Source organism: Mercurialis annua, linkage group LG5, assembly GCF_937616625.2.
Source record: "Mercurialis annua linkage group LG5, ddMerAnnu1.2, whole genome shotgun sequence".
NCBI lineage: Eukaryota > Viridiplantae > Streptophyta > Magnoliopsida > Malpighiales > Euphorbiaceae > Mercurialis > Mercurialis annua.
The window spans coordinates 51133386-51146476 of NC_065574.1; the positions used below are offsets into that span (position 1 = coordinate 51133386).

At 28.6% G+C, this 13091-nt stretch overlaps 1 protein-coding gene across 1 annotated transcript; it reads right to left on the reverse strand.

The window, feature by feature from the left end:
- Nucleotides 1-4647: 4647 nt before the first annotated feature.
- On the reverse strand, nucleotides 4648-6133 carry LOC126680271 (protein PLANT CADMIUM RESISTANCE 2-like). The gene is made up of 4 exons (XM_050375369.2): nucleotides 5867-6133; nucleotides 5697-5768; nucleotides 5362-5574; nucleotides 4648-4998 (listed from the first exon to the last, which is right to left on the reverse strand). Exons 1-4 carry the CDS (start codon nucleotides 6000-6002, stop codon nucleotides 4910-4912), a joined length of 510 nt encoding a protein of 169 aa, XP_050231326.1. The 5' UTR covers nucleotides 6003-6133; the 3' UTR covers nucleotides 4648-4909.
- Between the last annotated feature and the right edge of the window lie 6958 nt (nucleotides 6134-13091).

Here is a 13091-nt window from a genome sequence, read left to right on the forward strand (position 1 = left end):
TAACCTAAGCTAATTAGAGTTTAATTAGAAATGAATTTTTCTCTAAATGAAGGACTATTTTAGACTTTTTTTAAAATAAAAAGAGGTTAATTTAGTGCCTCGGGGTAGAGGTGAAACATAAACACATACGTCAGAGTATAAATGAATTTTTTCCAAAGTCAGGGTATAAACGAAAAAAAAGTTCAAAGTGGGTGATTTTTAAGTAATTAAGTCTTTATACTATATATATTTAACATTTTTTTCAGGTGAATGTCCATAAAGTTTAATATAGATATATGTATCTTGAATTGTGAATAAATTATTCATAAAAATGTCCAAAATTCTTCTATATTGAGTACAAAAAGTGAAACTTCCTTGTGAAATAATGCGAGATCTCATCAATTTCTTAACATAATAAATATAACACATTTTCCTATTAAATCGGCAGTTCTATATTAGACATATTCAAATTATCTATTTTATTCTTATCGATTGTGAGGGACGAGAGGTTCTTTTTCAGTTTGTTAACGGCTCGTGTAACCAAGTGGCTCATGCTTTAGCCAAATGGAATTTATTCTTTGGTAGGGATTGCGTTTTCGACGGAAGTGTTCCTTTTCTGGTCAATGAGCTTGTAACCGATTGTTGATTCTAATAGAACGCATTCTTGATTTTCAAAAAAAAAAATTTATCTATTTTATTGTATTTATTCCATCCCACGTCACATGGTGATGCCTACCTCAAATTAAAAAAGTTGTATTATCAAGAGTGTTCAACTACAAATGATGCTATTTAAAAAAAGAAAAAACTATAAATAATGCGCATCATCTTTATAAGTGACATTATAATATTTTTATAAGTTTTAACTATAAATAAAAGGTCGTGCCTTTAAATGCCAATTTTTAAAGATTGTGATTAAAATGAAACTTCATTTAAAGGTCGTGATTTTTTATAAAATTAATCCTATTTTAAAATAGTGTTACACACTTATATTAATCTAGATTTCTTACACATACATCATCAAAACCACATGTAATAACAAGGAATTGAAAACTTAGTTTATTGACAATAACTGTATCAAGAGTTGGCTTATCGACTCTATGAACTGACTCTCGATGCACCAATTTATGTCTTTAAATACCCAAACAAATATGAAAAGTTGTTGCAAAGACGTTTTATGGAAGCTTGGCTGAAACACAATTCTTTAAAATGAACCGAAAATTATTCGCCATTTGCTAAAATGGTGGACTTTTACATTCATATTATAAAGGACTAATTGGCGTATTAGAAGAGATTAATGCTCGTACTACAACACCGGAAAATTTATGTTCTTGATGTGACTTGCTTTCAAGTTTATATTTCTCTAGCCGGTTTTGACTTAATATCTTATCAAGTTTGAAGCAAAAGATTAAAAAAAGATCCACATGGTCTTAAATCAAGCTATGCATATGTATGCCATGACCACAACCAAAGGTACACTATGTGTAAACCTAAGGTTCAGTCGAATTGTATGGTTCACATGACTACGCGCAACCGTTTATCAAATTATTAATGAGTAAAATAACAAAATTTCAGCAATAAAGGTTATACTTATACTTGTACTTACTATAGTGAATATGGACATTCCAAATAGAGCTTCTATGAAATTATTGGATATTTTGAATGGTGAATTTTTTGAAGAAACGTCAAAAGAAAATTGGACAAGTTGTTGTTACTGTCGCAGCGAATAAAGAAATGGCTACATCTCCTTCAAATACAGTTATAACACATGTTTCCAAGACCGATAACACGGCTATGTCAAACATTATATTACTACGGATGCTACATGGATCATTGTTACATATGCAATCGATCATATGATAAGTGATTCCTCTCACCTTCCATCTATTCATCTTTCAACCCATTCGCACATACTCATTGTTGATGAGGGGATGCACTTGCTACTAGCAAAGGCTCGGTACATGTGTCTAATCCCATTAATATTGATATTGTGCCAGGTCCTTCTCTTTCTTCCAGCCTTTTATCTGTTAGCTTAGTTATAAAACTTATGAACTGTATGTGATTTTTTTTGGCTTGAGACTGTATTTTTCAAAATATAATAACACAATAGAATCTTTGCTATATTAAGTGTGGAAAATTGTACTATTTTGATTTGGCTACTTCAAATATCTGCTACTTGGTCACGCAAATAATGTTGGAGAGAGTAAAAAATAAATAAGACTATAATATGGTTTCAGAGTCTTATCCACTCGTATAGTTTGAAATTTGAATTGTTCGAATTTGGACTAGCCCATGCAATGCATGAGAGGTTGCTCGGCCTAGTCACGCTACACATTTTATTTATAATTATCCTACATTAATTGTGTATATGAGTGCATATGTGTTTATATATAGGTTTAACCTTTCTACTTATTATTAATTGGTTTAAGATGAAATCTAATAAGACTAACCAATGAATTGTTTTTTTTCCTTCAAATTAGATTAAATTAAATTAAAATTTAATTTAATTTGGTCGAAATAATTAAAATATTAATTTAGATATGAATGGATAGAAAACTAAATTTAAAATTTTAATTTGATTTCTATTATTAGTTTTTAAATGATGAACTCCTAATTTTGACTTTGACAATTAATTTAACACTTAAAATATTATTTATTAAAGTGTATGAACATATTAAAATACTTGTGGATTAATTTGGAGCCTTTTAGCGAAAATTCAATTTTCAAAATTCCTTAGAAAACATGATCTTTTTGCGGGTGCAACTCCCTAGGTAGTAGGCGCGGCCTGCCCTTCGCGAGCAGCACCTTCTTGCCAACACAAGTGCAACCAAGGGTTTGAGTTTAACCTTTTGATTTCGAACTTTTCTCACGGACGGGACCATTGTACCGTTGCACTGCCCTATGGCTACATTTGAATACCCCATATAGAAGGTTGCCATATGTCAAGTGACCATTGAACAATTCAGAGTTTGTGTCAGGTCGCGGACACAGCAAAGGAGGTAGCGGTGTGCGGCTTGCCCTTTTCCTGCACAAGTTTTATCATCTTTTTAAATGACTTGAAGAAGAGTTTTCGGAGGTTATAGATATCTCTCAACCACCACATTTATGTGGTTGCAATTAATTTTTCATTTACTTTATAAATTGTGGATCAATTTTATATTGATTGTTTTTCTTTATTGTTGGCAATTATTCACTAATTAACCATTAGTGTACGTTAGTGATTAACCTTAAAAACTCATCTACTTTGTTAGTTTTAGTTTAACTATAGAAAAACTCTTTGAAATTAGTTTGGTGTAAGTTTAAGCACCCATTTTAGTGAATTACAAGATCTCAATCTTTGATTGAGTAGTGATGTAAAATCAGTTTGTAATTCGAACCACTATAAAATCCCCTTATCGACTTTTTCTAAAATCCTTTTTAATCTCTAATTTTATTAAAAAAAATACCTTATTCACCCTCTTTAAGGTGCTATTTAGAATTTTAATAAAATAATCAAAAATTTATATGCATCAAATGAAACCAAAAGAATACTATAAATTTTGATTAACCAGATCGATGTTTATATACAAAAAAGAGAAAATGCTATACGCAGAAAACACCTAAATATTTTCATTTTTTACAGTGGGAGTGAGAAGCTTGTAACATACTTTCTTTTGTTTCACTTTTACAAGACAAGATGAATTGATTGCAAAAGTACAGATTTTAATTGCAAAATTACCTATTCATACGTCTTCTCTTTCAACTTCATCATCAATATCCTTTATTCCGTCTAAATTTTTTCAAATGCTCCGCTAACATCATTGCAGCATTTCTTAGCCTCTGCTGTTGGAGATGCCATCACCGTCGATGTCTTCGCCGCTGGAGTGACAAACATATTTTTGTGTATTTCATGTGTTTAAGAGCCGTTAATTTGCAAAAGAGTAGATATATCAATTTGATTTTTTGATCTTGTAATATTTTAGGCTCTTGGGTTAATGAATTTTGAATTTTAATTAATGTGTATTTCTTGTTTTTGGTCAATGACATATTGATTTTTTAAATAATTGCTGATAGATATGAATTTTGGTATTTTTCATGCTTTGAATGTTTGACGTCCAAGGTGATGAGCATAAGATGTTTGATAAAAGTTCTAACTGACCCATTAATTTATATTTGCATATTTTGAAAAATATATAGACATCGTAAACCAATAGTAAACCTAAATAGTTTACTCTAATTTTTGTAAACTAAAAATAATCCGATAGTGAAGTTATTCTTTTTAGTAAATTAAAAGTAAACAGATTAAAACTAAATTTATGCATGTTTTATAATAGTAATAGTAAACTAATAGTAACTAAGCAATAATTTACTTTAGTTTTACAATTCAAAAACGAAACAATTGATAAATTGATTATTAAAATAAACCGATAGTAAATTAATAGGGAATTTATCTTTAGTAAATCGTTATTAAATTAATAGTAAATTAATTTTTTTAAAACAACCATGTTTTTGCAAATACAAACCGTATATTTAATTTTTACCAGTCAACCCGTATTTTTATAATAAATATAGTTAAGCGGTCTTTTTAATATTATTTTTCTATTTTATGAATATTTTTCAAAAAAGCCGTTGAATAAATAAACAACCGCGTGTATACATTTTTCAGTACTCACTCTTTTTTTCTCAACAAAATTCACTTACAATGAATAGTCTTATTAACCCATAAAAATTTAATAATAGAAGCTCTCATATGCAGGCAATTACAAACTAAAAGGACTCGAGTAATTTACATACATATAAAGAAAAGATAGTCGTGCATTATAAAATAAAATAATGGCACTCCATAAAATGAACATTTTTATTTTGAATAACATGAAATTCGAATAATTTCTCTATAGATGGATTAAACAAAAAGCCTTCAAATAATTCAACCCGGTCATATCATGTATTCAATCTATCGGGTCATGCCTGCTTGAAACACTGGTGCCGTCGGAGCTGCCATTGCCGGCCCACCATTCTGCCTCTCCATATTTCCATGCCACCCTACACATTCAAATTTTTAAAACAAAATGTCAATTATAAATTAATTTTTTTACACCATTACTATGTTTTATATACTTTAAATGTGAAAGAGGGATGCTATAATTTTTTCAATTCTAAATCGATCTCACCCTAACCATTAGCTTAAATTTAGTTGAATTAGTCGCATAAAATAATACTTACATGCCAACGATAGAGTAGTATAATTTATACTTTTACTTTTAAACTATTTATAGAGATCGTGAATTCGAATCTTAACAATCACATTCATCTATTTTCTTTATTTTGTAGCTCAACGATTGTATAATTAACAAGAAAAAATGTAGTTAATCATATAAATTTAGGAATCAAGTAATAAAAAGTTACCAATAGACATATCAAATCCACGGCTTTGAAGCTCTCGGTATTCTTGACAAAGGGCACAAGGCTCACAACAGCAATGAACCAAGCAATCATTACAAGGACTCTCTGGTAACATATATTGTTGTCTTAATTTAGACCGATACAAGCATGAATATATCCATCCGCATCCAGTAAACCACGTCAATATTCCGTGGATCGCTCCGCTTGTTGCACAACCTAAATTTCCATTACAAAAATATATTTTATAAAATTAATAATCAGTAATAGTAAATTCAACATATTCCGCAACGATTCGTCGCTGTTGTCGTCGTAAATAACTTGTGTAATAGTGTGCTTACTTGTTGTTCCTTTGTCGACAACTTCAGCAATCTGTCCGAAGGTGATACATGGGCACCAACATGTTATGCAACCTATAATTAATAAAATTAACCACACAATTAATCTAAATTACTTGAAAACATGCATTATAAGATATCAATCAATAACTTCATTCACAAGAAAGACGTACAAGTTTTACAATCGGAGCCACAGTCACAAAGGCCTGAGGACCAAGCTCCTTGATGTTGGTAGCCGGAGTTTACAGGAATTCCGGTAGCGGGTTCTGATGAATTTAGGTAGGATTTTTCTTGGTTTGACGGGTTCATGACGACGATGATGATTTGATATAATTAGATTAAAATTAATAGAAGAAAATACTGAGATTTTAAAATAAATCAAAATGAGTAGAGTTAAATATAATAGCTGAAATAAGGAGAAATTTTATAAAAGATTGATGGAAGGAAATGTAAATATGAAGTATGGTTTTATAGTGATAATTGCATTGCAAATTTCAGAATCATAATGACTTAGTCTAGACACGTAAGAGTGTAATTTAAGTACTTGATTTGATTAACTAATAATTAATCATATCTTTATACACGGAAAGAAACTTTCTAAACTAACTATAGCTATCACCACTAAATTAATTAATCCAAGATTACCAGCTTATTTGTAATTTTTTTTCTCATTCACGTCATCAAAATAGTAGCCATTTTATAAAAAATTAATAGTCTGATAACTATTTTATAATTTTTTATAGTTCGGTTACCGTCTTGTAAAAGAACTATATTATTTTATAATTTTTTATAATTTGATTACTGTTTTGTAAAAATATTATAGTTTAATCACCGTAAAAATATTTGACCCGATTTATGGACACATATTCAAGAAAATGTTTTTATATCTTTCCGGTCATTTTCTTGTAAATTTGATAACCTTAAAGGAAGCTTCACCTGGTGAACCACCTTACCTATAGTTTACAAAGCGTGTATTTGGAATAGGAATTGTTATTATAAATTCCCATTCAATCGCTTTAGTTTTTAATTTTATATATTTCTTTTATAAATATACTTTGAATGTTATATGTACCTTTGGCTTCTCAGTCAACTTCCATTTATTGGATCTGATATGATCTTTAATTTTTTAATGAAAGAATATTTTTGCCTTTAAATCTGAAAATTCGTTGCAATTCAGTCCTTAATTAAAAATGTGCAAATCAACTTTCCTAAAGGAGAAATAAATGAAATTTATCTAAAGGGTCGATTTACATGAATTTATAATCTTAAGATCCGAATTAAATTAAATTATTTTTTTCACATCTTGGGTTGATTGCAAAAAGAAAATATAAATTTCAAAATATTAAATTGCGGCATAGATTTTAAAATTTGATAAACTCAATCACTAACTATTATTTTTTGGTAAAGTAAAAAAAATAATTTATTTTTTCATGAAAAAATGCCGATGTGACTGCCTAATTAGTATATATTCTGATGTTTACATCAACAACTTTTCTCTTTCATCAATGTTCCATAGCATATTCAAATCTTGGGTTAATTGAAAAAAACATTATGACCGTTAGAATATTTTGAAATTACATCATAAATTTTAAAATTTGACAAAACTAATCGCCAATTTTTTTTTTGTTATATTGAAACAGTAACTTATTTTTTGTTGTAAAAATACTGATATGAATGTCGAATTAGTGTTGACTTTTACATCAATATTTTTTTCAACAAAAAATAAATCAGTGTTTCCGGTTTGTCAAAATATGAAAATTGGTAACTAATTTTACCAGATTTTAAAATTAAAGTTTTATATGGAAATCATACTAAAGATTATGATTTAATTTATATTTAGCTCTTATATCTTTTACTAATTTTTAATAAAATTAAAAATATGAAAGTTTCTCAATGAAACTTTAATGTACTATAAATATCTTAAGAAATGTGATTATCATAATTTTTATAATCATTAGTAATAAATTGATCTTACAATCAATTAATCGATTTTACTTCAATATTTATTAATAATGGGAAACAGTTGAAAAGATAATTAGTATTTTTCCGTCTTGTTTAAAAAGGGACATATGTTTTCTGTGCTTGGATTAAAAATAAAATAAATTCTGTTATTTTTCTATTTTATTCTTATTAATTATGGTTTTGTAAATTGTGTTTAAAGATATATCATTAATATTATAAAGAGAAAAGGGATAAAAATAAGAAGTTACACATAAAATTCCACTAAAAATATGATACGAAATGTTTAAATGTAGACATACAAAAATAAAACATATGCCTTCTTCAACATGACGAAAAGAGTAGTTAAAATTAAACCAAAAGAAAATAACAATATGGTCTTTCCATTATATTCCAGTTAATAATTTAATTCTTGCCTTCAATTTTGATGTTGGCTAACAAAGTCAATGACTTAATTAAAAAAATTAAGTTCAATTTAATTTTTATATTTATATTTAATATATTTGAAATAAAAACTATAAAATTTAATGCTTGAGGAATTTGATTTAATGTTTTAATATTTGTTAAGATTTTAAATTTTTTTAGTTTTAAAAGTAAATGAAGTAAAAAAATAAATTATAAAAATTTAAATATAAAAAATAATTAAATTTATTAAGACATTGAGTCTTATAAAAATATAATTTTTATTTATACTTGTATTACAAATAAATTTTGAAGATTAAATCAAAATTAAATTTTTATTAATTTTCTTTTGATATAGTTAACTAACGCATAAAATAAGTTAAATGACTACAATGTGAATGAAAATAAAAATAAAAAACCGTATCTTTTTCTTTTCAAACAAGAAAGGCAGAAATATAAATAATGACATTCATTGTAAGCCTAAGAATAATTTGCTCAAATTTAAATTTTCGTAAAATAAGTTGTAGATATCATCTATATTTTCACTTTTGATTATTTTACATCTTACTTTTTAGTTATGCATGTTTATTATTTTATAATTAATTTTAATTTTCCTTTTCAATTCCATACTCTATATCTTCCATGGGCAAATAAGAATATATTATATTATTACCAATTAAATAAATCTTTTAAAAATTAAAAATCAATTTTATCTGATTATAACTAGTTCAATGTGATTTTTTTTGTTCTATTTGAGAACTTTATATATAATCAGAATTCATAGACAATGATCAATTCCTTGTTAATTCAATATAATCGTCCATTTCAATTCGATTTAAATATACTTATAGCAACTAAAAATATAATCTAAAAAGTAAATAATTATTTTTTGTCAAAAAAAGTAAATAATTCTTAATTATATTTAAACTAATTTTTCATTATTTAGAAATGTATTCTTTATATGTAATATCATAATGATCATTTTAAAAATATTTAGGATATTGTGTAACATTGGGAAAGTTGTATACTTGTAAAAAAAAATACAAACATATCCTTATACTCTCATGAAAAGTATTTATACTCTTAAATTTTAACTTGGCCAAACCCTCTAAAAATATCAAATCTTTATGAACTTTGTCAGTTATGACCAAACCTTTTCAAATTGGCAAATATAATCCGTTTTAACAAATTGTGTTTCTTTTATAGCCAAATTCGAATTAAAACGATTTTCTTGCCACATAAAAGTTATGTATATAAGATTAAAAAAAATAAAATCACAATAATATACCAAATCTTTGCCTGTTGTGTCAGAATAAAAAATTTAATCGCAATTAAAAAATCGAACCGGTTCAAAAATGACAATAAAAGAAACATAATATGCAAAAATTGGTTATGTTTGTCTATTTTGAAATATTTGGTCATAACTGGCATAAATCACAAAAGTTTGGTATTTTTGGGGGTACCTTTTAACTTTATGTAACTTGACTCTTAAAATTATAAAATTGATACAAATCGGTTCTTCATAATAGACCTGTTCATGGTTTGAGTACACGGCTTGCCCGCTCAAGCTCGTCCCTCCAAAGTCGGGCTTGGACACTAATTTTATGTACCAAGTCTAGCCCGAGCCTGAAAAAAGTTTTTTATTTTGTGGACGAACTCGGGCTTTTATTTCTCTATAATTTCTCATGTAAGTCCAAAAAAGGCCGGTTTGATCCCGTATTTACAAAGTGTAAAGCCGGATTTGGATAGAAAATATGAAGTCTAGAGACCGGGCTCGGGCTGGATTTGAACTCACATTAAAATTAGTAAAGCTCATCAAATTCGCTTCGAACTTGGCCTATAAACAGATCTATTTCAAACTAACTGTGTTTATTTTGAGGAAATTACACCATATGTCTCAATATCTATAAAAGTATACGTTAGCGACTCAAAAAAAAATTATATGCAGAAATCTCTCATTTTATTTTTCATCTTTTCATTTATACCTCAAAACATTTACAAGCCAATTTTACCCCTCATCAAGAGTTAATGAATAAGGGAATAGGTGGCGGTTGGACCAAAAATGGTCTGACCAGTTGGGGAATGGTCTAACCGGTGAGGGGATGGTGGTCGGACCGGCGGTCAACGGCGGCGGTCGGCGGTCAACGGCGGCGGTCGGCGGTCAACGGCGGCGGTCGGCGGTCAACAGTGGTCAATCGGTCAACTGTTGTGGTCAAATATTAAAAGAATTAAATAAATGGCAAATTGCTCTTAGTGTGGTTTGAACCCATGACCTTCCTCCCTTTGGCTAAGAGCCTAACCACTAAGGCAAACCTTATTTGTTGTATCTGTTTACTCTTTATTATATATACAAATACTCCACAATAATTATGAAAGTGCATGTAAACTAAATCTAGACCTCTTGTAAACTTGTTGTCAACCTGAAATAAATTATATATAATTTTAAAATAACTTTTTTTCCGTAATATACTTATTATAAATTATTATTTTTAACGCTAAATATACAAATGCAGATTATATTATAATATATATTTTAAAAGATTTATAAATTTTTATCAATTTTTTTTATTTTCTTTCAATTTTTTTAAATTTAATAAAACTTTTCTTTTATAATTTGACTAGTTTTAAAGATAAATTAAATGTCAATCGAAAATCAACTAAAAATAAACTGACAATCAACCACATATCAACTAATTGTCAACCAAATATCAATAATATTTCCTTTTTCTTTTCCTTCTCCGGTACATTTCAAAACAATTATTACTATTTTTTTTTTAATATCGACTAACGTCGGTTTCTACTGTTTTTACGGTTTTGCTTGAATATGTTGAAACTCTTATTTTATAATTTTTTAAATTTTAAATATTAAACAAATGTCAACAACAGATCAACCAAAAATCAACTGCATATCAACTATAAATCAACCGAATGTCAACCAAATATTTTTATTATCTTTGACAACATTTATTTATTTAAATATTAGTTATTGTAATTTATTATCAATTACATATAAATTTGATCTTTACATGTAAAATGTCAACCGCGGTTGTGGGTTTATAAAAGTGGTCAAATTTTAAAAAAATTAAATAAAAATCATTTTGCTCTCAATGGAATTCGAACCCATTTCAAAACAATTATTACTATTTTTCCCTTCTTAATGTTGGGAAACGTTTACTTCTAATGTTTTGACGGTTTTACTTTAATCAGTTGAATCACTTATTTAAAAAAAATAAAATTTAAAAGTCAAATAAATGTCAACAATAGATAAATCAAATGTCAACTTAATATCAACTAAATGTCAACTTAAATCAATTAAATGTCAACCATAAATAAACCGAATGTCAACTAAATATTTATATTATCTTCGACGAAATTTATTTATTTAGATATTATATATTTATATATGTTATCAATTACATATAAATTTGAAATAAAATTAAATTTATCTTTACATGTATAAAGTTAACCATGGAGTCGCTCGACATTTGGTAAAACATTTAAAAAGTAGAATAAAATATCATTTTGCTTTGGTGGAATTGGAATTCAAAACTTCTTCCGTGACACAATTCAAAACTATTATTACTATTTTTAATATTACTATTTTGAAGAGTTCCCGTAAATTTGTTGAAGCCATTATTTTATAATTTTATCAAATTTTAAACATCAACTAAATGTCAACTAAAATCAACTAAATGTCAACCGTAAATAAAATATATGTCAACCGCAAATCAATTAAATGTCAGCCGTAAATCAATCTAATGTCAACCGAAGATCAACCAAATATTTCCATTATCTTTAATAAAATTTATTTATTTTAAATATTAACTAGTGAATTTTGTTATCAATTTCATATAAATTTGAAATCAAATTAAATTTAACATCTAGATGTAACATATTAAATCAAATTTATAATTATTTTTTTATTTCTTAATGCTGACAAGTGACAATTTTTACTGTTTTGAAGAGTTCGCTTAAATTTGTTAAAGTCATTATTTTATAATTTTACCAAATTTTAAAGATAAATTAAATATCAACTAAAATCAACTAAACGTCAACCGTAAATTAACTAAATGTCAACTGCAAACCAACTAAATGTCAACCGCAAATCAACCAAATATTTTCATTATCTTTATTGAAATTTATTTATTTAAATATTAATTACTGAAATTTGTTATCAATTCCATATAAATTTGAAATCAAATTAAATTTAACATCTACATGTAATATATCAAAACAAATTTAATATCTACATGTAAATGATGAACCAAATTTCAATAAAAATCAGTTGAATGTCAACCAAAATTCAATTTAATGTCATCTGAAGATCAACCAAATGTATTTTATAAGGGTGTGTATATATTTTATATATAGTGAAAGCTAAAAACATCCGGAGGTGGCCATCGGTTGCCAAGAGGGGTCGCCGGAAGTTAGATGGATGTGTCCGGAGTGTGAATGGTGACTGATCGGAGGGTCGGCGGAAGTTACCCGGAGGTGGCTATGGCCGGAGGGTCGACGGAAGGTTGTCGGAGGGTGGATGGTGGCTGCCTGGAGTAATCCAAATGTATCTGAAGGGTCGCCGAAAAACTGCCCGGAAAGTTGCCGGAAAACTGTCCGGAAAGCCGCCGGAAAACTGCCCGGAAAGCCGCCGGAAAACTGCCCGGAAAGCCGCCGGAAAACTGCCCGGAAAGTTGCTGGAAAGTCGCCGGAAAGTTGCCGGAAAACTGCCCGGAAAGTCGCCGGAAAACCGCCCGGAAAGTTGTTGGAAAGTCGCCGGAAAACTGCCCGGAAAGTTGCTGGAAAGCCGCCGGAAAACTGTCCGGAAAGCCGCCGGAAAACTGTCCGGAAAGCCGCCGGAAAACTGCCCGGAAAGTTGATGGAAATTCGCCGGAAAACTGCCCGGAAAGTTGCTGGAAAGTTGCCGGAAAACTGCCCGGAAAGTTGCCGGAAAACTGTCCGGAAAGTCGCCGGAAAACTGCCCGGAAAAGTCGCCGGAAATTGGTCGGAAATTGGTCGGCCAGCGGTGGTCGGCTAGAGATG